The sequence below is a fragment of the Antechinus flavipes genome, chromosome 2 (assembly GCF_016432865.1).
Source record: "Antechinus flavipes isolate AdamAnt ecotype Samford, QLD, Australia chromosome 2, AdamAnt_v2, whole genome shotgun sequence".
Lineage (NCBI taxonomy): Eukaryota > Metazoa > Chordata > Mammalia > Dasyuromorphia > Dasyuridae > Antechinus > Antechinus flavipes.
In genome coordinates this window covers 403,242,167-403,269,490 of record NC_067399.1, presented here as the reverse complement: position 1 = coordinate 403,269,490, position 27,324 = coordinate 403,242,167, and the positions used below count along the sequence as shown (strand labels likewise).

General features: G+C 35.2%; 1 protein-coding gene across 3 annotated transcripts in view; it reads right to left on the bottom strand.

Annotated features, from left to right (window-relative positions):
• GRIA1 (glutamate ionotropic receptor AMPA type subunit 1) overlaps window positions 1-27,324 on the bottom strand; it is a 338,127-nt gene that overhangs the window by 105,445 nt on the left and 205,358 nt on the right. For all 3 annotated transcript variants that reach the window (XR_007950778.1, XM_051978756.1, XM_051978755.1), the window contains exons 8-11: window positions 25,710-25,814; window positions 19,520-19,630; window positions 18,518-18,724; window positions 12,881-13,251 (exon numbers count right to left, since the gene is read on the bottom strand). Coding sequence is in view for 2 of the 3 variants with exons in the window: in XM_051978756.1 (XP_051834716.1) it covers window positions 12,881-13,251; window positions 18,518-18,724; window positions 19,520-19,630; window positions 25,710-25,814 (794 nt within the window). In the remaining variant the exon portion in view is untranslated. The remainder of the gene's footprint in view (window positions 1-12,880; window positions 13,252-18,517; window positions 18,725-19,519; window positions 19,631-25,709; window positions 25,815-27,324) is intronic.

Here is a 27,324-nt window from a genome sequence, read left to right as displayed (position 1 = left end):
TTTCAGATGAATGGAATTTTCACTTTTTAAATGTGATTAAATGTGATTTCATTTCTATGATTTCATTTTATGCTCTAACAGAAATCCTAGAAAGCAGCTAGGGGATTACTTCCCTTATTGGTCAAAAGAGAACACTAAGATAAAGAGTTTAGGTGACTTGCCTAACATCACACAAATAGCTGATAGTAGAATCCAGAATAAAATATTGCTTGCGGTATTATTTTCCCCCTTTTGGATAATGTTAGAAGTAAATTCAGGATCTTTCAGAATTGTGGAGTTAGCATTAATCAGTGCCAGTGGGTAAAAAATTATGTGACAGAATATTGAGATAATAATAACAACAATGACTACAACAACAATAAGCTTACTATTTTTTATACTGCTTTCTTGTTCTAAAACCTTTCAAATCTATTATATCATTTGATCTCAGTACTGTTGTGAGGTGATACTATTATTAACATCCCAATTGGAACTCTTTGCAAGATTTAAAGTACTCTCTCTCTCTTATATATATATATATATATATATATATATATATATATATATATATGCATACATATAAACATAATCATATACATACCTGCATGTAAATTATTATTATTACATTTGTTTTATAGATGAAAGAAGCGAAGCTCAGAGAAGGAAAATCAAATGCCTAAGGTCATAAAACTTGGTAGTGGTATGTCAGAATCCTTACAAGGTGTTAAGTCACTAGAATTGATAGAAGCAATGCTTGTGTGCTTATGTTTACACCTTTGAGAGTTCACACATTAGCTCACACATTAGTTCACAAGTTTGGAAGATGTCAGGATTCAGTATGAGAGTTTACACCTCCCACAATCCCACTCTCTCAGAGGAAGAGTCAGCCTTTGGGTTTTTACCATTAAGAGATCATATATAAGGAGCTCCTGGAGTCAGTTAAGAGGGGGAGAACCAAGATTCAGAGAGAGCTGGAGGCTGATGCTGACAGATAAGCTGCAATAGCTCTTGGAACTAAGGAGAGAGATAGGCCTCTAAGAAAACTAACTGAGCTTTTTTGAAGGAGACAATAACGGATTTAAACTTTTAACACCTGACTGCATTTGGGGTGATTATTACTTGGAACTGAAACTAAGGCTGCCTCCAGAACCTCCCCAAGAAACCTGTTCCCAGAGAATGATTATATTTTAGAAAAGAACACCACAATGGTACACCTGGAATTTGAACAGAGGTCCTTTTGATTACAGATCCAATGCTATTTCCACTCATTCAGACTTCTATTTTAATATTCTAGAGAACAATTTGTAATATTTTAAATATGAAAACAGAGAATTTGAACCAGTGTTGGGCAAATAATCAAGATCAAAACTGGCACATTCCCAGAAGATGTTTGGATTCCTCAATCCCACCCTTCTCCATCTGGATGAAAGTAATAGTACCTCAGAGATCACAAGCCAGCTAATTCCAAATCTCCTTTCTTTTGGTTCTTTATGGTAGATCTTAAAGGTTACTGCCTATCTTAGACAACAATTAGTGAATATGGAAAGCATCAGGAAATAAGGTAACTATCATAGACTTAGCAGAAAATTTAAAACTTGGAAGGTACATAAAAACAGAATGGCAAAATGGCAATGTACTCCTAAACAAGTGTGTATTAGAACAAACTAGAGGAATAGTATTTACATAAAAACCATTCTATAATATTCTATGAAGATAGATACATTGTCTAAAACAATTTGGGCAAAGCTACAATGTCAGAGCTGAAAAGAACCTCAAAAGACAAAATGTTAGCTAAAGAAGGTATCTTAGAAATCAAATGGTTATCCACAATGGAAAGAATACTAGCTTTGGAATCAGTGGGCAAGGGTGCTAAAGCAAAGTGCTTTACAAATATTATCTCACTGCTTCTGTCATTTGAAACTTGTGGAACCTTGGACGAATCACATCATCATGCTGGGTGTTAAGAGGGACTCAACTAGATGACTTGTAAGATGACTTCCAGAGGAAGATTTCTGATTCTTTGAATTAATTCATCCTCTGGTACATTAATAGGACAATTTCATTTTAGTGATAGAGATGTCAAGTGACTTGAAGATTATATGCAAGTTAATGACAAAGCTAGCATGCAACCTATTTCCATCTCCCATCCCCTCAGCTTAAAAACAGAAAATATTTGGTTAAATTGACTTGTACTATCAGTATGAAGTCTTCTAGTTCTAGGCTTTGCCCAGGCTCTGGAGAATAGTGCCATATGCTGAGGATCTTGGCTGAGTCCATAATTATGAGTCAGAGTTTCCATTCCATTTGATCTACCTGGGTTCTGTAAGGATCTACTAACTTCTCCCACTTTTATAATTCTGATAAAGGAATCAGGAAATCTTGGCCAGATGCAGGAGGAACTTCTTCATTTATAAGCATTAATTACAGCTGACAAAATTTAGGGCAGTTTTCTTATACCTCTCCATGGTACTGAAACAAACCTTAGACCTTGTATTTTGGTTACTTTGACCAAGGTTCTGACTCTGCCTCAGAGTCCCTTATTACTTTGAATAGTTCTAACTTGAGCTAACTTAAATTCACCTTTTTGATTTTGGCTCAAAGTTAATCTCATAACTATTCAAGTCACTATCTTGAATTCACAGAATCTGTACTACCTGATACTGTGGTTTCTCTGCTCCTGAATGGTCACTGTGAAGATCAAAATGACTACATGATTGAATTTGGTCAGATTTAAGAAGGTAGTGTGGTATAGTGCAAAGAGTAAATGTTTTATAGACATTGGCATAGGGTCAAATCCTGAGCAGCTTTTATATTTCCCATCTCTGGGCCTCAGTTCTACAAAATGAAATCAGTGATGTTTAAATTATTTTGCAGATACATTCCTGAGCTAAATTTTGTAATTCTTGTGAACTGTTCCTGACATTGGGATATTATTAGAGATAATTTTATTTCCAATCCCATGTTTACTACCTTTTAAATAAGACCCTTATCACTTCACAACTCTATTATCATATAATGTGCTAGATTCCAGGTTCTACCTTTTTTAGTGTAATGATTCCAGACCAATACTCCTAAAATACCATTGTCATCATATTATTTCTTTGTGCAAGTTTACAGTGATTTCTTTTTGACTCCTTCATTAAATGCAAACTCTACATTGAAAATTACTATGGAACAAAAGCTATCATCCTCATTATCATGATTTACTCTGGACTTGCAAGTTCACTGGCATAGGCCACTCTAGGTTAGCAGATTTTTTTCTGCCAAGGAATAGAAGCAACTATTCTGAAACTTATAATCTTATATAGTTACTTCAGACACTGAGAGATTAAGTGATTTGTCGAGAGTCATGAACAAATATGTGTCAGAAGCATGATTTGAAGTGAGATTATTCTGATTTTAAGGCTAGAATGCTACCCACTATCTCACGCTGCCTATTATATTCATTGTTTTCACCATCTCCATCATCTTTATTTCAAAATATTGTTCAAGTACGACATCTTCTATAATCTATATGATATCCCACTTTTAATATCATTTACCATTAACAGCACAAAGTTTCAAAGTTTGTCATCTTCTCAATGTTTCATGTGAGTTCTGCCTTCTTGGGTTCATGTGCAGAGGCCACATTTCCATATTTTTGTGCAAAAATTTTTTTTACATTCTTCTATTTATATGTACATTGGGTACATGTGATTTATCACACAAGCTGGACATGATGACAGGAAAGTGGCTTCACTAAATAACAGAATTTTTCAATTGTTGCTAGCATGGTTCTTTTTTCATTGGCTTTGGTGTTTGTGTATTTATTTTGCTGTGAGAAATAGAGAGTTCTCTTTATTCTTCTCAAATCCTGAATATTTCACAATACTTGAAATAAAGAACAGGACATTCAAAAGATGAAAAAAAAAACCCCAAACTTTGCATGGGAATGTCATTGTTAATGCATTTAAAAGAAAGATTATTTTACTTTTCAATACTGACTCAATGGAGACATTTCCAGAGAATGGAGCCTAGGGAAAATGAGAATTCCAAAGAAATTAGTACCAAATCAGCAATATAGGTATGTTGATCTGCCTCTTCTCACTTATAAATGTTTCAAGAAAATTCCAGTTCAAAGTCTTAGGGCTATATGAGTGAAATGCAATGGAAATAGGCCTAGAATCAGAATGGAAGACTTTTGTTCTCATACTACCTCTGTCCTTCTTACTGTATTACTTTGGTTATATACTTTAATACTGCTAAAGAATTATGAATTTGTAAATTTGGTTACCCTCTCAAAACCCATTCTATGCTTGAGTAGATGATTTCATGAACTATTATGGACAAAATAATTCTTCTCCTGAAGATTACAATTAACTACTTGAGATCATATATCTTCATCTTGGATATTTTCCACTCACCCAACTGACACTCCAAAGATTGTGCCTGGGGTGAGCATATCTACTTGACTTGATATTCCCCTGGAGAGAACATAGCTTTTATCTTCACCCTGGTCATTTTTACAATACTCTAACTTATGTCAAACTTCTCCCATCCCTAGTTCTTTTTCTGAGAATTGCAATCAAAGCAGCACCATCATTGATTCTAATAAGACCATCTCACTGACTGTCCCATTATTCAGTACTCACCATCTTTGACTCATCCTAGAATCATAACTCCCTTCCTAAGATATGTTGTCTTCCCCATCAGAATATAAGTTGCTTCAAGTAGGAAATGACTTGCTTTTTATTAGTGTCACCAGTGCTTTAGATTGTGTTGGGCACATATTAAATCATTAATCAAAAGCTTTTAATTCATTAATTCATCTATCCTGTAGATATAATTATCACTTAAATAGTTAACTAGGGTGGTCTTTATGTGTCAGACACATAGTGAATAATCAGTAAGCTCATAATAAAATCTTTCCAGGTTGATAGGACCCACTAGAGTTAGTGGTCTGCTGAAAGAGTCTTCAAGAATTCAAGATGATTACTATACCACTGTGAGGCACAGAAAGACTTTACAGAAGAGCTTTTATGCAATGAGCATAAAACACAGAGAACATAGGTTCATATGAAATGACATATCTTGGTTCTAAATTTTTCTGTTCTAGTCTTTCCAAAAATTCCTTTCTCCTATTCCTTTTAGGAATACATCAAATCTTAGAATTTCAGAGCTAGAAGCAACCTTAGAATATAGAAAACAGGGGCAGCTAGATGGGGCAGTGGATAGTGCACCAGCCCTGAAATCAGAAGGACCTGAATTCAAATCTGGCCTCAGATACTTAACACTTCTTAGCTGTGTGACCCTGGGTAAGTCACTTAATCCCAAATGCCTCAGCAAAAAAAAAAAAAAAAAAAAAAAATAGAAAATAGAATATTTTAGCCAGAAGAGTGGTCACCACTGAAGGGAAAAAATTAGAGAGTAAAAACTATAGCTGTTTTAAAATGGAAAGTGACCTATAGATTATATGCAACCTGTTCAGTTAATAAAGAAAGAAACTCTGATCCAGAGAAAAGAAGTGTCTTGTACAGTTCTATTCAGAAGAATGACAAGAACCCTGATTTCCTAATTCCTAGTCTAGTGTATTTGAAACTTCCATTCTATTCCATCTCTGTTATCTTGCATGCAGTTATGTAAAAGAAATGGAAATGTTTTTCCTTCCAATTCCACTTTTTTACTAGCTGTAAATCCCCATGCAAGTCCACAAATGCATTGTGTCTTAAAGCTGCTAACTCTGATTATTTTGTATGCAGCCTTCTCTGAGCAAACAATTTAGAAATGTGGTGACATTTGCTATAAGTGAAAAGGACCATGTGCTCATAAAACAATATAAAAGTGACCTCTCCTACTCATTTGGAATTTGCACTGTAAGAAAGGTTTTCTGAGGTGAAACATGAATGCATCAACATCTTGTACTACTTTTATCTAATTTCATGTTCCTCCTGGGATAAGAATGGAATGCAAGGTTGCTTATATTCTATCAGATGCTAAAAGCTGTGTATTTAACTATTGGCATAAGAACAGTTTTACAGCTAAGAAATGCACATTTTGATGTCTCTTCAAGGGCTTAGGGTCACGATACATTCAGTATTAAAGTAGTGACAAGAGTAGAACTTGAACTTCTTCCTGATGCTAAAGGTAGCTTTCTTTTCTCTATGTAACAATCCCCAAGATATGATAGCAACTTGGACTTCTCTGAGAACAAAGCACAACAGCCATTCAATGATGCTTCACTCTAATTCTTAATGTTTATAGAACAGTAAACTGAGTTCCATAGAGAATGACTTGCCCATAGTTACACAGATAATATTTCAGTGGTCTTAGTTATGAAACCATCTGTTTAAATTTCAAAACACTGTATTCATTCAGATACTTGCTAGGCTCTCAATATGCTCAATTTCCTGAATAATATTCCCCCACCTTTATAAAGAAATGTAACTCGGTAATAACTCCCCAAAGTAACTATGAAGGTGCTAATCAGAATCTCCAACACCAGACAACCAGGGTACAGGGTATTCTTTAGTTATGCCATGTAGCAATGTGGGATAACTTGGGAAATAAGTATATAGGAGGTGTCATGACTAGGCATTTAGCAAAGTAGAGAGTTCTAGCTGATACTAAGGTTCTAGGAAGGCAAGAGTTATATTCAGAGATATTAAATATGACAGAGAAGGTCTGGAAAATAGAGAACCATGGACTATCATAAGCAGAAGGGATTACAAATCATAATTCAGTGGTAAAAGGAACCATAGAAAATAGAATATCAAAAGTAGAAAGGTTCTTAGAATATAAAATGTCAAAGTTGAAAAGGATCTTAGAATAATGAGTATCAGGACTAGAAAGGGTCTTGGAGGTCCTATTTAGTTTAATCTAAATTAATTAATCTAAATTAATTTAATTTAGTTAAACAGAAGAGGAAACTGTACTTCAGAAAAAGGAAGTGATTTGCCTAACATATTTAGTTCTTCTATCTTATCTTATGCTACTACTAGTATAAGTCTTCTCCTTTCCCAAACCTTGTCCTCTAGCATAAAACAATATTTACTGGTCAGCAATGTAGTCAACAGATAATCATCCTTGGATGATCTTTTGGCTATCACCTTGTCAGGAGCATGATATAAGTTTGTGATACATCAATGAAACCCAGTTTTCCATAGGTTTGTGCTTTACTCTCTCTGTGTCTTTCCATAGGCTAATCTTCTCCCTATAATACCTTCTCTATTCCTCTTTGCCTATTAAGATTCTATCTTTCTTCAGGGTAAATCTAAAGCCTTCCTCTCCTCTAATAAGTCTTCCTATAAACATACATGCATATACACACATATGCAGAGTTTCTAATATGTTCATGTGCTAAGTACTAAAAAGATGGGAATATAATCTTTATGGAACACCTGGATTACCATACACAATTAGCATAGAATGTAGCTTGTGCATTCAAGAGATATAAATAGGTCATTCAAATTGAGGAGTGGTTACTTCTGGCTTGGAAGTGATTAAGGAAGGCTTCCTGAAGGAGGTAGTACTTGAGCTTATGCCTTGAAGGACCAGTAGGAATTGAAAACTCAAGAGTTTGGCAGTGAGTGGAGAAGAGAAAGAGGGCATTGGGTGGACAGACAATTTTGAGCAAAGAAACAAATGTAAGCCGAAGATTTGGGGCATTTTGAGGAAACAAAGAGTACTCTGATTTGGCTGAAGGGCGGTAGGGTGGACATCTGTCATAGAAGACTTTAAATACCAGGATGAGTACTTTATGTCAAAGACAACAGAGAACCATTAGAAGTTTCTGAGCAAGAGAAGTGGAGGAAAAGGAAAGAAAGGGAAGGCGAAATATACTTATTTAGCACCTACTATGTTCCAGGCACTGTTAAATGCTATAAAATATTACCTCATTTAATCTTCATCACAGCCATGTGAGGTAGGTGATCTTATTTTTTCATTTGACTGAAGAAGAAGCTGAGGCAGACAGAGTTTAAGTGACTTGCACAGGGTCACATCCTAAGTATGTAAAGCACTTACACTTTATCCAGGTCTAGTGGTCTATACACTGCACTACTTAGCTGTCTCCAAAACATAGAATTTAGAACTTGAAGGGATCTTAGAAATTATGTAATCAAACTCATTCATTTTTTTACAGATGAGGAAACTGAGACTCAGAGGGATGAAATAGTTTGCCTAATGCCACATACCTATTAAGTACCATGGCTAGGATTAAGATTCAGGGTCTTTGGTTCAAAAGACTTTTCTCAAGGTTATTTAAACCTTGAGAGTAGGAATGAGGGAGGTAAGGCAGAGTTTAAAATTCCATAAACTCCTAATATAGAGACATATTTTAGTATTTACCTCTCCCTCTTTTGATTCCCAGCAGCTAACAGAACAGAGTATAAATTCAGAAATATTTTAGATTCATCATCTGACTAGTTCCCACTTACTTCCATAGTAATGTATGCACAGCAGCCAAAAAGAGAAGACTGCCATTCTCTCTTTTCTCCCTATTCTGATAACAGGTGCCAATGTAGAGACCAGTAAATTAAAAAAGAAGACAAAATCAGATAAATGTCCCTCCAAAATTCCAGTGAAAGGAATGAGTGGCCATCCTTAACATAGGCTAGCCACTTCTGCATGCTGTTCAGGAAATAAATCAGCAAGTAGAAGCCGCAATTGTCAACTCCCTGAGTATCCCACCAGTAGGGCTTGAATTGTGGGACTTAACACTCAGCTAATTGTGAATCCATACAGTGTGCAGATGATACCTCATGGCCAATAAAATTGATATACAGTGAGTTAGAGAGTCTCTTGATGATTTTGTGGTAAGCTAAAGAATGGAGGCTACAAGGTCTAATGGAAAGAATTCTGGTCTGAGTCAGCCAAGACAAAAGGGGTAATGTTCTGACTCGGACAATGACTTGTGAATGACCTTGAGGCAGTCATTTCCCCTTGGAAAAAATGAACCTACATTTTATTATCTGTAGAATATGTAGAGTCATACCTATACTTCTTGACTCACACAGCTATTGTGAAGATCAAATAAGTTAAAGGATATAAAATGTTTTGTAAGAATAAGGAAAATAGTAACTTGTTATTCTGGTTCTTCAATTCATTTGAAGTTTTATTTCCTATGAACTATAAAGACAGTTTTAGCTCACTTTTGCCTGTTCCTTGTGTTCTCAAGGCCACTGCCATATGCTCTTGGGAGTCAATATAACTTAGGGCAGTTTTAGACTTTTATTGACCATAGGGGAGTAGTCAAAGAACAAGGAGAAATCATTATTTCAACCTGCAGAACTTTCTTTGTTCATTCAAGAAATATGCTGAAATGTAGAGGATTCATCTTTACCTGTAAAGTTAATTACTCCCAGAGATGAAATCCTGTGTGCAGAAGGTGGTGGCCCTTCTGGAACACCAGAAAGTGGATATCCCATCTCTCTGCACCTGTGCACTTATCAAGACAAGTTAGTGATTCATCATAGGAACAAACTGGCTAATACGTAACCCCTGTTCTGATAACTAATAGCTAACCTCCTTTGCATTCACACAAATCTTCCATAGGCAGTGTACTGTGGAAAACATTAAAAAATAAAAATAAGGGGGAGAGGGAGAGAAAGAGAAAGAGAGAGAGAAAAGAGAGAGAGAGAGAGGAGTGAAAGAGAGAGGAGAGAGAGAGGAGAAGAAGAAGAGAAGAGAAAAAAGAGAAGGAGAAGGCAGGGGAGGGGAGGGGAGGAGAGGAGAGGAGAAGAGAAGGGAGGGAGCAGAGGAGGGGAAGGGAGAGAGACAGAGACAGAGACAGAGACAGAGAGAGAGAGAGAGAGAGAAAGACAGAGACAGAGAGAGACAGACACATAAAGACAAAGACAGACACAGACAAAGACACACAGAGAAACAGAAACAGAGACTGTGAGATAGAAACAGAAAAAAAGAAAGAGCATTTTTGTTCATGATTGTGTTTGGAAAGTTGATGCCCAGAGATAGGAACCTGGGGATAAGTATAAGAGACTTGAAATTATAAAAGTTTTTGTATCTTAGAAACATATAGATTCATGGAGGATCACATATGTGTCTATTTATCAGGATAAAGCCAGAATAAGTTCAGGAGACTGAAGAGAAAGAATATCACTAGTTAGAAGTGGTGAAGATTTGATCCTAGAGTAGATATAGCTTGCTTTCTACCTTGTTTTACATCATGCATTAGGTCTAGGTGGCTCTGGACCTACAGGGATTGATTAAAAGGATGGCAGACGTGTAATCACAATGAATCTGGGAAAGAGACATTAAGAGTAATAGTCATTTCTACAAGCCAACTTCCCTTGATAAAATTCCCATCTTAAGTTATATCTATATAGTTTCTCAGCCATATCCACACCCTCATATATTTATCTTACCTTATAACCTTTTTGAAGAAAGGGATAATCTTTTTTGCTTGTATCTGTATCTTTGAAGGTTAGTACCATGTCTGGTATTTAATAAGCATGGAATAGATGCTCCTCTCTCTCCTCTTTTTCTTTCCTACTCTGCTTCTCTGCTTCCTTCCTTCCTTCCTTCCTTCTCATCTAATTATTTATCTACCTATATCAAATTGCTTGCAAATGAACACTAATAGGAACCAAGTAGATGATGTTTGTAAAGAGGCAGTGTGGGAAAGTAAGGAAAAATCATTAAAAAGAGAGGTAAGTGAAGCTACATTCTGACTTCTCAAACACTTCCATAGTGATATTAAGCAATTTACTTAATCTTTATGGCCCTCAGCCATATCATCTTTAAAATGGGGATATAAATACTTTACCTGCCTTGAGGGAGAGAGCTAGGTTAGCTCTAAATTTTGTGATAATAGTTGCTTCAGTCTGCGCTCAACTTGATAGGATCCCTCTAGCACAGATCATATACAATTGGCACAGACAGTCCTACCAGATTTTCCAACTAAATGTTTATTTATGCTTGAAGTTTAATCCTCAGCTCCATGGACAGAACCCAAAACTTGAAATATTGTATTAAGTCACTTCACAGACTCTTACAAAGGGGGAGAAGGTAGAACTTTCAGAAGCTCCTAAAGGTATTAAAATAAGTGTGATGGAGAAGGATAAAAGCATTCCTGAATATGAATCTGAAAGCATTGTTCTCCCTGTTTCAGTCAGCAGTTCTGGCCAGCAGCAAGGGAAAAGTCAAATTGCTTTCTCTGAAAGTTCAAAGCTTGAACAGTTTAATTGAGGGAGAGATTCTTCAAAATTAGAGTAGGCAAGATTCAGAAAGTTATGGTTTTTTTCCTCTTTTTTTCCTGGCACCATGAAAAAATGAATATGAGAGAGTGGGCATTAGCACTGTTAATGTTTGTTTAATGTATATAGACATAGTGAAGTTCAGATTTTTTTTTTTTATGAGAACCTTCTTGAGATAGTTTATCTGCATTGGTTGTATAATGAGAAAATGGTAAATCTGCAAGCTACCTTTTAACACAGGATAAAGAACATTAGACCTGGAAAGGGCCTGATACCATAGAATTATTGCCTCCCAGGATCATAATTAAAGAGCTAGAAAGACCAAAGGATAACAAATCTAGAGTTGGAAGGAAGCTTGGAGGCCATCTGTATCAAATCACATTCTATAAATGAGGAAACTGAGGTCAGAAGAGCGAACCGAGGGTACAAAAGTAGTATCAGAGACAGGACTGAATCCTGGTCCTCCTAGATCTAGGTTTATTATTCTATTTTGAGGCCACATACACAGTGCCTAAGAGTTAACAAGTTCAATGTCCAATTATTTTATTCATGAAGATACTAATGTCTAGAATTTTTAATAACTTCCCCAAAGTCATACTGTCATTGATCAACAGATCTAGGATTTGAAAAGGTTCACTGACAGACTTCAAAACCAATTCTCTTTTCCTAATACCATAAAGCTTTAGGACAAAGAATGTTAGAGTTGGAAGCAATCTTAAAAGATCGTGTAGTCTAAGGTCTCTAGGCTAGTTCCCTAATTTAAAAGGCAGCTTTATCACGCAGTAGACAAAATGCCTGATTTTGAGTCAGAAAGATCTAAGTTTGAATCCTGCCTTAGATACTGACAAGCTGTGTGACCTGAGCAAATTTATCCCAGATTCAGTTTCCTTATCTGTAAAATAGGGATAATAATACCATCTTTTGCACTGGATTACTATAAGGATCAAATTAAATAATATGTAAGTATTCTACAAATATTAAAGCACTACATAATGCTAGTTATTAAATAAATGGAGTTTATAAAAAGAAAAAAATAGTCAAGGTCATATAATGAGTTACTGGATCAGCTGGGAGTTGAACCGAGGCTTCTTTACACTACTGGACTGAGTCAGGGAAAAGAAGTGAAATCCAATCTTAGATCTGATATTAATTTTCTGAGTGACTTTGAGGAAATCATTTCCTCAGGATGGATCTTCATTATCAAATCTTTAACAAAACAAAACAAAAACAAACAAAAAACCCCAAACCAAAACCAACAAAAAACAACAAGGAAACAAATGTCTAATATTCCCAACTCTCATGCTTCCTGCCTCATAGGAAGATCAAAAAAGGTAAAGAACGTAAAGTTATATTATGTCATTTCCCCATCTTTTAAGCAGTTTTGGAATATGAAAATTTAGATTGTAAAATATAGATTTATTGACAGCTTTGCCTTCTTTGTTATATTTAGCTGATGTGAACATAATATTCTGTTTGCACTCTTTGAGACTATCAGGGGGAAGTGGCTTAGCAATGAAAACTATGCTATCCTCATGTCTAACTTGGAATTGAATGAAAGTTTCATTTGAGAAATTTACATTGTAAAACAAAGCAAAATAAAAAAAACAAAACCCAATCCGAAACACTGAATGAGAGGAAATCATTCCCAGATCCTTCACTGAGGGACTGGCAAGAAAGGCGAGTAAAAGGATGGAGAAAAGATTACCAACCTGGGTGAAATGTCACAGCCTTGCTGCATGAAAGCTCCCAGGGAAAACCAGAGGCTATTGAAGATCCCAAACTCATTGGACTGGTCACTGGTTGCTGGGTCACGTCCTTCCTCAAATTCTTCACTGTGCCACTCATAGGGGCTGAAGCGACTGACCAGAAAGAGCACAACGCTCACACCAATGTAAGCAAACACGATACACATCCAAATCTCGTAGGCCAGGGGATCCAGGAAGGAGAAAACCCCTGGCTTGGACTTCTGGGGTTTCTTGATCATGATGGAGATACCCAAACTCATGAAAGGTTTAGAAAAGTCGATGACTTCCTCCCGGACTAAGGTGATAGTCAAGGGGGCCACAGCCACATCTGCTCTCTGGAAAAAAAGGAAACATAAATCTAATTGGAGTGAGGATGTCTCTAAGACTTGGTTTCCTCCTTTCCTCTTTGGTCCTTGTCTCTACTGTCCTATTAATGTTTCACAGAATCTCAGATTTGGGGCCTTAGGATTCATCTGGTCTAATTTCCCATCCCATGCAGAAGTCAGTATCCTTGACAGGTGATCATTCAGCTTCTTCTTGAATATTTTCCATTATGGGGCACTATTCATGCAAAAAGCAACTTACTCTACAGATTTTAGAAAAAAATTGTTCTTGTCTTACAACAAGAAAATCATCCTATATTATCTATATATCTTACTGCCTTTTTTGGAATCAAAAGAACTGGAATTAAAGTTGATGTCTGTCAGTTATAGAATTAATTGTGGTATAGGAATGTAGTGGCATTTTAATGGGCTATTAGAAATGATGAATATGAAGCATAGAGAAGCATGGGAAGGCACATGAAGTAAGTATAATCAGTAAAATAACATATCTGATGAGTACTACAATACAAATAGAAAAAAGAAAAACCTCATAACAATGCTGTTACCCCCAAAAGATGAAAAAATGCATTTCTCTTTTTTTCCTTACTATCAGACCAAACTTAGTTTTGCTAAAATTGCTCTTTTTTAATTTATTCTTTGTTACAAGGAATTATTCACAGAGTAAGGGAGCGGTGATGTGATATGTAAATAAAACTGAAATACAACATAAGAAATTCTAATAAAACTTAGAAAAACAAAACAAATACCAACTTAATTTTGATACACAAAAGTATAGAATGCCTGGAAAGGATCTTAGAGGTCAGATAATAGAAGCTAATTTTATTGATGAGGAAAATGGGCTCAGAGAGAAAATATATAACCTATCAAAGTCAACAAGAAATTAGTGGAAGAATTGCCCAGAACACTATTCTTTTGATTCCTAGATAAATCTATGAAACCTAATTTTATATGAATGATAAAAAACTAAGTTTGGCACAAATGATATCGACATAATGAATTTTCTTAAGTTTCTTTTTTCATGTCTTCTTTTACTGTTCTCACTATTCTGAGGAGATCCAATGCAACAAACATTGATTAAACCTATCCTATGTATAAATCACTATGGAGATACTGAACACCCAAAGAACAAAATGAAACAATTCCTGCCCTCAAGAAGACTATTTTCTGTTCAGGATAGGAGTATAAATAATCTAAAAAGTATACTCTAAGAAAAACTGATGAAGGAGAGATGACTATTAATAACCAAAAAGAGTAGTGATGTGGGATGTAGACGGGGCTTCATCAAGAAGATATTTGAGTAAAATCTTGAAAAAAGACAATATTTCTAAAAGTTATAGATGAAGAAGGAATGCACCCTAGGCATGTGGAGCAATCTGTGTGGAAGATGTAGGTGGAAGATGGAGGACCAAGTTCTGAGAATGGTTAGTGATCCAGTTTGGCTGGAATGCAGCATTTATGAAGGGAAGCTGTATAAAATATAACTAGCAAAGTATGTGGAGGCCATATTGCAGAGATGAGATGTCACAAAGGATTGGCTAAAGTGAATATATTGAGAATTTTCTATTCCTGACTCATCATTGATGGCAATACCTTTTCCCTGTATAACTCACAACAGTGAAACAAGTGTTGAATTGAATTCTAATTCCTTCATCCATGATTTATATAACCGTAAGCAAGTCATATTACTTCCCTGAGCCTCAGTTTCCACACCTTTAAAATGAGGATCAGAATATTTGAATTAGATTTATAAAATATAAAGGAAAATGATCACATTACCTATTTCAGCTAATCATTGGGAGAAAAGTGTTTTGTGAATTAGAAAGCACTCATTATTAAAACTGTATAAAAAGCAGGCAGGCTTAATATGGAAACAATTCAGGACTAGGCACTCGCTGATTGATTATCCAGAAACCCAGAGAAATATCTCACCTCCCTTCTTTTTCATTTGGAATGACCTGGAAAGGTATCATGTTGGGAAAGAGAGATATGTAGAAGATAACATTTTGGGATCCCTTTTATCAGCATACGACGATTTACTTGGGAAAAGATCTTTTTTCTTAAAGGAAAGCAGAAAAAGCTCTTTGCAGGTCAAGAAAACTAATAGTTCAAAGTAAAAATAGTTCAAGTAAGATGAAGATCCATTTTAAGACGAATAAACTAGGTAATCTGAGCTTCCAATATTTTTAAATTTCCACAGGATAGGTGCCAGCAATTACTTTAGAGGAGTCTGTGCAGGTACCATTCTTTTCCTTCCTATATTCTGTGAGGATATGAGCAAACTCTGATTATCAGGGGGCATATACTGGTCTTAGAGTCTGAGATTCAATTTTTTCACTCATCTAAGGAAATCCTACATATAATGTTATAGTTGGTAACAGGTTTCTTGGGGAGAAAATGATAACGGTTCAGGCAATGAATTCTTAGAATCCTAAAACTGGAAAGGAACTCAGAAATTATTTAGTCAAACCTATACCTAAATAAAATATTTTCTGCAATATCCCTGGAAAAATGGCTATCTGCTCTCTATTTGAGGGCCTCCAATGATGGAAGATTCACAATTTTATAAGGATAATTGGACCATTTTGGTGGTTAAGCAGTTCTCTAAACTTCAAGTCTCACTCTTTCCTCTTTGATGGAAATAGAGGTTCTATTCAGAAAGTAGAATTTAATTCTTTTAAAATTGCAAAAACTAGCCACTCAAAACAGATTCCCAAAGGGCAGAGACATTTAATCTTGGGTCTGTGGTGAATTGAAAAAAAATTTTTGATAACTGTATTAATTAAATTTTTTCATTAGTTAATCCTATATATTTTATTTTGTGCATTTAAAATGTTCTAGGAAGGGGTTATAGGCTTCAGTAGATTGCCAAAGAGGGTCTATTGCACCAAAAAAGGTAATGAACTGCTGCGATAAGGTATTTCATCAGAGGGTATTCGATAATTCTGCTGGTTCAAAAATCCAAAAGGATGTCTGTAACCAAATGTGATGATTCTAGCTTTCAAATCAAGAGCCTAAACCATGTGTCTTTATTCCATGCTGACAGCTTCATTCTGTTGCACCAGCATACCAAAACAATGGCCCAGATGTGAGGCTTAATTCTGACAGATGCTGGAGGTAGTGGAGCGCCTTGCTATGTTTCATCTGACTGCTACCCATTGCCTGAGAAATATATTTATTTGATACAAGTAGAAGCCTGCTCCTTTGTTAAAATTACTATATTGGTTTAAGAAAAGGCTGAATTTCTCCCACCTTTTCTTCAAATTTGACTTGTATAAAATTCAGACTAAAGCAGTTCACACAGAAGTTCACATTTTAAGGTTTTACAAAATCCATCCCTCCCAACCACCTTAGGTTATTCTCAGTTTACTTCTCATATTCCCCTCTAAGAAAGAGCAAATTGATGATTGTAGTGAATCATCATTTGTGAATGGAAGAATATCATGAAAGAGAAATGAAACTTCTTTCAGAGTGGGAATAATAATAATGTTGAAGTCTGATAGAAAGACCAGCTGTTGTGACCATGAACAAGTTAATTCAGTTATCTCTGTGCCTGTAGAGCAGGGATAACAATAGTTGCACTATCTACCTCCCAGGGTTATGAGTAAAATGCTTTGAAAATCTCAATTTGCAATATAACTGCAAATTATGATTTTCACTCATTTAAACTTTTGACTCATTTTCATGTAGAATGATCTGTTGTAGGCCTACAGATTCTTTAACTTTCAAAGATATCTCATTTTAGGGAAGTAGCCTCTACCTAGATAATTAAAATGATGCTTCAACTGAAAGAACGCATTAGCTTATCTCTTTTAAAGCAGGTCATTTTTGCTAAATGCCTTTCAGAAGCTAGAAATGAATGGAGCAACTATTTTTTCCCCCAACACATACTTCATAGTAATCCTGTGAGTTTTACTAACACAAATTATAAAAATATTAGCATCAAAGGGATACTTAGAACACAGGACAAATAGAACTGGAGAGACCATAGAAATAATATCATCCATCCTTCTTTCCTATAATTTTAATGGTCCAGATAATTTAATAGGTCCAGAGAACATAAATAGCATCAAGAAGAAAGTAACAGAGTGGAAATCTGAACCTTCATCAGTCAATTCAAATGTGGTGCTTTCTCTACTTGACCAACTTCAGACTTGAACTATTTGGAACAGTTAATGTACATGGAATACTTTGAGAGTTACAGTGCTAATAGATATTGTACCATTGGATTATAAGTCCAATACTTTTGACTTGCCATTACTCTAAGAATAAGTCAATGAACATGTCTATAAATAATGATCATATTATATGTAAATAGTATCTTCTGATTATAAAACTTTTATGTCTATTATTTTCCTTGATTCTCATGGTGATTCTATGTAGGAAGCAATTAAGGGATTGATACCCTCATTTTACAGGTGAGGAAACTGAGGCTAAGTAACAGACAGGGATTTGCCTGGGTAAAAAGTGATGTTGTTGATTATGTGATGATCAATTGTAATGAACTTGACTCTTTTCAAAAATGAGATGATTCAAAGCAATTTCAATAGACTTGGGATGGAAAGTGCCATCTACATACAGAGAGAAAACTATGAAGGCAGAACATGAATCAAAGTATCGTATTTTCACTTTTTGTTTGCTTGTTTTTTTCTCTTTTAACTTTTTATTTGATTTTTCTTGTGTATCATGATGATTATGGAAATGCGTTTAGAAGAATTGTACATACTTAACTTTTATTGAACTGCTTGGGAAGCGATAGAAAGGAGGGAAGGAGAAAAATCTGGAACACAAGATTTTGCAAAAGTGAATGGTGAAAAAGCAATTTTAAAAAAGTGATGTTTTTAGAATCAGCTCTCTGTATTAACTCAAATTCTTCTGCTATTATGATCTAAATCCTTAGATGTTTTTGGCTCTAGAACTTGATGGGATCTCAGAAGTCATTTAGTTCAATGTTATCATTTTACAAACGAGAAAATTGAGGCCCACAGAGATTATGTGACTTACTTAAATTCATACAGATATGGAGTATCAGGGATGAGATGTGAGTCAGGTCTTTTGGGCCGAGAGCCAATATTCTTTTCCATAATACCATTCTGCTTTAAGGTCTTTGTGAATATAGTGATTGGTGATACAAGATGAGAAGTTGGGTCATGAATCTCCTACCAATAGGTACTAGTGTAGGGGCCCATAATTTTTAGAAGGTACCAGTTACCTTGTCCAAATCCTTGACTTCAAACTTATTCAACTCTGATGAACTTACCCCATAGACCAGTTCCCCCACCATGCCATTCCAAGCCTTTGTGTCAGGGTCTCGGGCACCATATTTTCCATCGCTGACTATCTCCAGCCGATAAGAATACCCTACATGTTTGGCAATCTCAGCTGCTAGCTCCACACAATAACCCTCATAACGGTCATTGCCTTCAAACTGATTGGCATTCTTTTTTAGCATCACATAAGGGTCTTCCTGGAAAAGGGGAGAAAGAGAGAAACATTTTAGTTAAACAATACATATTTTATTATTTATGAAGTAATTTCCTGTTCTTTCTCTCATTTGCTTTTGTAATGATCCTGTGAGGTAGGCAATCATTAATATTACTATTTTACATATATAGAAACTGAGGTCCAGATGGGACCAGGTGAGATAAAACAAAGAAAACCAGATTTGATGTGAGATGCTCTAAGGTAAGAGTCCTGGCTCTCCTGTTTACCACCTGTATAATATGAGTTGTCATTTCATTTCTTCAAGTCTCAGTTTTCTCATTTATGAAATGATAGTCATCAACCACGCTATCTCTGAATCACTTCTAGCTTCAAATCCTATGAACTTCCAAGCAGTTTGTCAAAGGTCACATATCTAGTTGCTGAGCTGCTAAATGACTCCCAGATCTGCCCGCAAATCCTGTGTTTTTTTCTATAATACTTAAATTTGACTCCTATCCAGACCTAAGCCACAGTTAGACTTGATACTTCCTTCAAATCTCAGCTATAACTTCAATTTCTACAATAAATATTTCCTGATCTTCTTAAGAGCTATTGAATTTCCTATGCTGATTATCTTCAATGTATCCTGTGTGTATACTATTTGTACCTGATTGTTTGCATGCTAGGTCTCCCCTTAGATTGTGAGCTCCTTGAGAGTACAGACTTTTAATTTTGCCTTTTGCCTTTCTTTGGTTTTACTTAGGACTGTGTTTAGCAAGTAGTAGGTACTTAATAAATGCTTACTGACAGAATGACTACTCTAAACCTTGGTACTCACTAGGATGGTTGTGACAATATATGTTCTGTTCTGGACACTAGAGTTATCACCACCAGCCTGGGCATCAGTGGCTGCAGGGACAAACTTGTCATCTTCATTCCAGTAACCAATCTGTTAGTGAGGAGATAGTAAAAAATACAATGAGGATATTTCACAATATTTTCCATAAAACACTTTACACTTTATAAAGCATTTTAACAGACAGTACCTATTTGATCCTCAAAACCAGTCTGTGAAGTAGGTAGGGAAGGAATTGTTATCGTCATCTGGAAAATGATTATGATGATGAAGATGATAATACACACACATATTGCATATATACATATATGTATATATGTATGCATATCTTCGAATTTTCAAAGTACTTTTCTGACAACTATATTGTATTGGTAGAAACAACAATTTTCCTATTTTCCATGTGAGGGAATAGAAATGACTTGCTTAAGGTTATAATGTTACTTGAAACACAATCTCTGCAATTTAGGATGCATCATGATATAGACAACTTTTCTGGAGTTAAGCCTCCCCATAATTAGGTAGACCCTCAGATGACTGATACAGAATCTATTTATTTTAGAAGCTCTATCTTGGTGGCATTTTGACAGATTCGCCATTCAGCATCTATAACCCTCAAGATTCCATGGTTACTTAATGACTCCTCTGGAATGCCAGAGAATGGGTGGCTTGACTTATCTCCTTGAGACCACTGACTCTGGCATTTAGTGAAAACAAGAAACATTCCTTCTGGCCCCTTGCCTCAGGAGGACAAAAATGACCTCAGATTTGGATTAGTTCCCAGGAAACATCATTTGTAGACAAGGCCAGCTTGAGTCTCTGCAGTTTTCTTAAGTGCTTCCTATTCTGAAGGTTACTGAAAGGTAGCCCTCTGCTTGACATTTAAGAAAGATTGAATTCAGGATTTGGAGGGGACTTGCAGTCATATTTTCCAATGTCTAGCTGAATCATAAGTACCCTATCAAATGTACTCAAATGATTACCCCAACTTTACTTGAATGATATCAGTAATGGAAAGCTCATTACCTCTCACAAATTTCAAGACAGATATAACAATGAACAATGGAATCAAAATCCAGAGACTTGGGTTTGAGTCTTGAATGTATCCTCGCTCCATGAATAATTATAGAGATGTCATTTAATAGCTCTTAACTTTAATTTCCTTTTCTGTCAAATGAGGGAATTGGATTAGATATGAATTGTTAGAAAGTTCTTTCATACAAAAAATTGATATCCAACATCCTCTAACTTTCACATTTTATTCCTAGTTCTGCCTTTTGAGATTAAGCAAAATAAATCTCATTCTTTTCCCCTTTAACAACTCTTCCTATAATGAAAAAGGATGATCACATCCTCTCTAATACCCTGCTGATCATGGAAAGACTATGGCAGGTCTTGAATGCCAGTCTTCAGAATCTGGATTTTATCCTGACAACAAAAGAAAGTTGCTGAGGTTTTGAAATAGGAGACTGATATTATCAAATTAAGATTATTGCTGTGGGGAAAAGAACAAAATAGACTGGAAGGCGAAGATAATGAATTCAAAGAAAGTAATTAGGAAACTTTTGTGATAATCTAAGTGAGAGACCAGTCAGTCATTTAATAAACATTCGTTACTTATCTATTATGTTCTAGGCTCTGTCCTATTTGATTTTTGAATTGTGTTTAATTCCAAAAGGAATGGGAATGATTGCTATTTTTGGTTATTCCCTTATATTTTCTATTAAAGCACTATTTTATGGCTCAACATATCTTACAGACATCCCTGGCTTCTAGAAGGCTAAATCTCCCATTCTATCAAGATGGAAATACTTCCAATACAGGGTTGGTGAGTCTGACAAATGAAAACTGGACCAGCTAAGTACAAGAGAGGATCAAAATCAGTGGGTGATGTATCTTAGATTTGGGAAGAATATATTTCAAGTGACATGGAACATATATTTGAGGAAAGGAGATTTCAAAAGGTTAAAAGAAAGAATAAAGAAGAATAATTCCCTTGATCAACAAGCCTTTAATTAAGCACCTACTATGTGCCGGGAACTGTGTGAGCTTCTAGGAAAACAAATACAAAGAATGAAACAACCCTTCTTAAGAAGTTTACATTCTAACAAGGGAAGATAACCAATACATATATGAGTATAAATAGTTATATATAAAGAAAGTGAAAATAAATATAAGATAATTCTGGAGGAAGAATACTATTGTGTTGTAAGTTATGGAGATAACAAAAAAGAAATCATGCATCAAATTTCTATGCTTATATTTGATATATCTCAAAATGAAAATATGAGGAAATAAAAAGAAAAATTCTGAGGAGAAAAAGAGCTGTTTTAAGAGATGAGTATGGATACAGAGGAAGCTCTTTGTTTAAGATGAGAGAAGAATGTACAAAAGATAAAAGAAAGAGCAGGTACTTGAGAATAAATTAAAAAAAAAAAACATGCTGCAGTCTGGTAATGACAGTATTAGTCACTCTAAAGTTCAAAATGAACTAGAGCTGACAAGGAATCCTAAAGATTAAAATAAGGAATTTAAAATCTATATTAGGAAAAAGTAGACCCAAGAAGGAGTAATACTGCTGTGTGAGAGAGATTGTTGCTCAGTTGTGCCCAGGTCTTTGGGATCCCATTTGTTTCCTTGTTTTTTGGCAAAAAATCCTGGAATTGTTTGCCATTTCCTTCTCCAGCTCATTTTCAGGTGGGAAAACTGAGGCAACAGTGTTAAGTGACTGGTGTAAAGTCACACAATAAGTGTTTTCAGCTAGATTTGAACTCAGAAAGGTGAGTCTTCCTTTCTACAGGGTCAGCACTCTATCCACCATGCAACTAAACCATTACACATAGAAGATAGCACTACAAAATCCTTGCTCTGCTTCTATTTTTTCTAAAAAAAAGCATAATTTTTATATTGCAAAGAATAGACATAGCTAATGGGAAGTTGAAGAGAAAATGAGTACCTGGTCTTTAGGAGTAAAAGTTACTAGACTCCTAAAACTATATTGTGGGGCAATGAAAGAAATGTAATTGTCATGCCATTGCTACTGATTTTCAAAAGATTATTGAAAATGGAAAAGATGTGCAAATGATGGGAGATGAACAAGCATTGTTCAGATTTATAGAAAATGTGAGAAAATTGTACTTTGTAATATAGATTAGTGAATTTTGACTTTGATTCCAGACAAAATTCTAAAATCAGTGATTAATGAACACCTTGTAAATGGAACAGGGATCACAAAGAATCAGCTTGATTTCATAAAAAAATGAGTTCTAACAGATTATTTTCTATTTTTTTCTCACAATATTATTTTATTTTCCCAAATATATGCAAAGATAGTTTTCAACATTCATTTTTGTAAGACTTTGTATTCCAATTTTTTCTCTATCCTTCCCTTCCCTTTCCTCTCTCCTCCCCAAAACAAACAATCTCATATAGGTTAAATTGTGCAATCCTTTTAAACATATTTCCATATTTGTCACATTGTGCAAGAAAAATCAGTTCAAAAGGAAAAAAAAACACATGAAAAACAAACAAAAAGGTAAAAATAATATCTTTTTAATCTACATTCAGTATCTATATTGCTCTCTCTAAATGGGGATGACATTCTTTCCCAAGAACAGACTATTTTCTTTTCTGAGAGAATTACTAAATTGGTTTATCATGCCATTTGTGGACAAGACGGAGAAATGTGGGCTCAATAACAGTATAGTTGGATGCATTCAGAACTGGGTGAATGACTGGATGCAAAGTATAATTATCGAGGGGCTAATCTCAATTTTAAAATAAGTTTCTAGTGAAGAGCTCTAGGAATTTCTGATATTTAATATTTTCACAAATAATCTGGATATCTAACTGGTGTGGCAGCATAGTGCCACGCAAAGAATTTTGGATTGGTAGTTAGAGGATTCGGGTCCAGATACTGCTATTATTAAATACTGCCTGTGAGTTTGGTGGTCACAATCTCTGAGTTCTAGTTTCCTCATTTTTAAAATGAAGGTTTTAGATTATATGATCTCAAGAGTTTCCTCCAATATTAAACTTATGAAGTATAATTAAATGGTACACTTATCAAATTTGTAGATGACATAAAGCTAGGAGGGAGAGCTCATGTGCTAGATGCCAGAATCAAAATCCAGAGATTCTAACATGTTAGAAAAGTGGGCCAAATTTAATAAGAATAAATGCACAAATTTTGACTTCATCCAAAAATGAATCTTACAAGTATAAGATGGAGAGGGAGGGAGAGATGGCTAAATAGAAGCTGATTTCAAAAAGACTGCTGTGTTTTTATAGACCTCAAGCTCAATTAGAATGAATAGGATATTAATGGAAACCAAAGCTAATATGATCTTATATGTATCAGTTGTACTGATAACAAATCAATAAACATTTATTAACCACCAATTATGTGATAGGAAGTGAGGAAAGCCCTGGAGATTAAAGGACAAAAACCAGTTCTTGTTCACAAGGAACTCAATGAGTGAGGCAATATGAAAACAATGAAATAGAACCAAGCCTACACACAGGATAAAGTGGCATTAATCAATAGAAGGAGGATACTAGCATTGAGGGAGATTAGGAAAGGCTTCTTGTAGACAATGAGAGTATAGCCAGGATTTGAAGGAAGCCAGGAGGTGGAGAAAAAGGAGAATGCTCCAAGCATGGAGGATATCCAGTAAAAATGTTTGGAATCTGAAGACAAAGTGGATCTTGTCTAAGGAACAAAATGTAAGGCAATGTCACAGGATTGAAGAGGAAGTTGGTGAATAAGAGGAAAGAAGACTGGAATGTCTCCCACAAAGTGGAGTACAAAGTAGAGTCAAAGTGGGATGCAGTTGGGAGATAATAGTCCCACTATGCTATGCATTGGTGAAATCGCATCTGAAGTAACACGTGCAATTCTGATAATCACATGGAAATTAATAAAATTGAGATCATCCAACAGAGGGCAAATGAATGAGAAAAAGCCATTATGCCAATGGGAGATGTTTGTTCTGAAGAAGACAAGACTTGGATGCACATGGCAACTGTCTTTAGGCATATGAAGGGCTGCCATGGAGAAGGAATTCAAGGATAACATTTGCTATCCTTGAATCTAAAGGACAGCATTTATAGCAATGGGCAAAAGTTTTAAAGTGTTATTCATAGTTCTAATGCAAGAGAAAAACAAACAAAAATAACTTTACAGTTAGAGCTATCAGGATGCAGAATAAGAAAAACATTTTTGGACATGGCCAAAGAAAAGTTTATTTTGCCTGATGATGCGTATTTGTTAAAATGATTTTTTTCTACTTTTTTCCAACTTGGCAAGAGGGTGAGGGAAGATGAAGAAAAAACCAATACTTAATAATTGAAAATATTTCAAAAGTAATTAAAGCTTTCTAAATATGGAGTGGGCTACATTTGTAGGTAATAGTTTCTCTTCATTAGAGATTATAAGCAAATACTAGACAGCTATTTGTAAAGTATGGTGTAAAAGGGAGTCTTGTTCACATATAAGTTGGACTGCATAACTTCAAAGGGTCCTTCCAACCCTAAGATTGTCTTTTTTCTTTTTTCATAGCATCAAAAATACATAGTATAAAGAATTATAATCAGCATTAGTAGAGAGGTAATTACATCTACAATATCACAGATCTAAGGTATCAAAAGTTTGTTCTCATAGTGCTTCATACAAGAATTTAGATACATTGGTATATGATAACAATAGCAAAAATATCATGGTAACACTGAGGGTTGCAAAGGGTTTTACTTAGAAATATGTGAATAAAAATCAAGTACCCATATTTTCCTCTGTATGGGAAGACATTTAAATTTCTGGGAAAATAATCCACTTGAATTGGACAATACTATAATCACCCAACAATAATATATATTTTTTTATTTATGTATATCGTTTTATTACCTGAAGAAAACTTTTTCAAACAATTTGATCTTCACATCTATCCCATTTTATAGATGGCAAAATTGAGATTAAATACATCTTGCCCCAAATTTCTCAGATAGGAAGTGGTCAAGTCAGGGCATGGAACTCAGGTTCCTAACTTCCAATCCTGAGCTATTTTCAATACATTGTATTGCCTTCCAGAATCACAATAGAAAGGGGACAAGAAGTCAACAGTCTGTGGCTAGAAGCCCAGTTCTCTCCTTTGGGAACCAAAAACATAATGTTCCTTACCTTCCGAATACCATCATGTTTCATTTCTATCACATGAAGGGTATAGTTGGTCCGTCGCCCTTTCTCATTAAATTGTACATTTCCAGTCAAACCTTCAAATCGTACCTGAGGAAGAGATTGTGTCTCAGTTTCTATGAATCACTCATTCAGAACCATAGCCCTTCTCAAGACTAGAAGTGCTCTTAGAACATTAAATAGGGAATTTCAGAACTAGGACTTTAGAATATAGTATCAGAACTAAAAGAGTATTTGGAAAGCATTTAACACAGTCCCTTTCTTGTCCTCCTTCCCCCTTTTTAGATAGTGAAATTAGTTCAAAATTGGCTTGCCTAATGAACTAATACTGAATTTATGGTGGAGCTCAGGGGAGTATCCTGATTTTCAGCCTCATACATCACTATAGACCCTCAGCAACATATATTATTCAGGGACAAAGTGCTCTGTCATTTCTATGCAGATTACTACAAAAACTACATCTCTAACCCTGACCTTTATAGGAAGTTCCACACTAGCATTTCAAATGCCTCATAGGAAAAATTCCTGAATGTTTGGTAGCACAAGCTCAACACATAACAAATTGAGTTTATTATCTTTTCCTAAAAATCTTTTCTTCCTTAGGATTTTCTTCATGTCAGAAGAATCAGCTCTTATATTTGAAGATTTGAAATTATCCTACCTTCTCCCTAACACTTCTATTTAATTAGTTGCCATATCTTTTGGATCTATCATCATAAAAGCTATCAAACCTGTTTTTCGCCTCAATTTTTTTCACTGCCATACTCTAGAAAGGAGAAGGTCTTTAGTATCTCTGGGTGAAATTAGGGCAATAATCTTCAAATATCTCTTCTCACTTCTAGGCTTTTCTCATTCCAATCCATCACAGAAGTTACCAGAATAATCATCTTCAAGAATAGATTTGATCAGTTTGCTTCATACCCCATGCCTATTGCCTCCTTAGTAAAGTTCAAATACAGACTAGTATTCTAGGTTCACAATCTAGAGCCACTCAACTTTTTTGGCCTTATCTCATATTATTCCCTCTAAGCACCAGCCAAACTAGACTAGTTATATCAACTGGAGCTATTGTCTTTTCCACCTTTATGTTTTTGCTTATACTATTTATTCTTCTGGAATGCTCTCTTCCAATCTGCACATTTAATTTCTACCCATTCTCTTGCCTCCTCCAAGGAGCCCTATCCTTCCCTACTCCAATCGCTAATGACTTTTTGAATCTTAAACCAAATGTGACATATTGTTTTCACATTTATGATGGATTCATTATGCTTCATCTTGCATTATGGTTCAGTTTTTGTTCCATATTCCCCATAATGAAAGTTTTGTGAAGGCAAGGACCACTCATTTTATTTAAATGCTGCTTTTCTCATCATACTGGACACAATATTCTGCTCACAAAAGAATTTAATAAATGTTTGTTAGATTAAATTGAATCAAACCATCTCTTCTAATAGATGAGGAAATAGATTAAGAGAGGGAAAGAGATTTGTCCTTTACTTTACAGATAATAAATGTTAGAGCCTGGACTTGGGTTTTTTGATATCAGAAGATGAATTTTTACCCCCACCAAATTGCCTTTCAGAGATAAAAAAAAATCTTG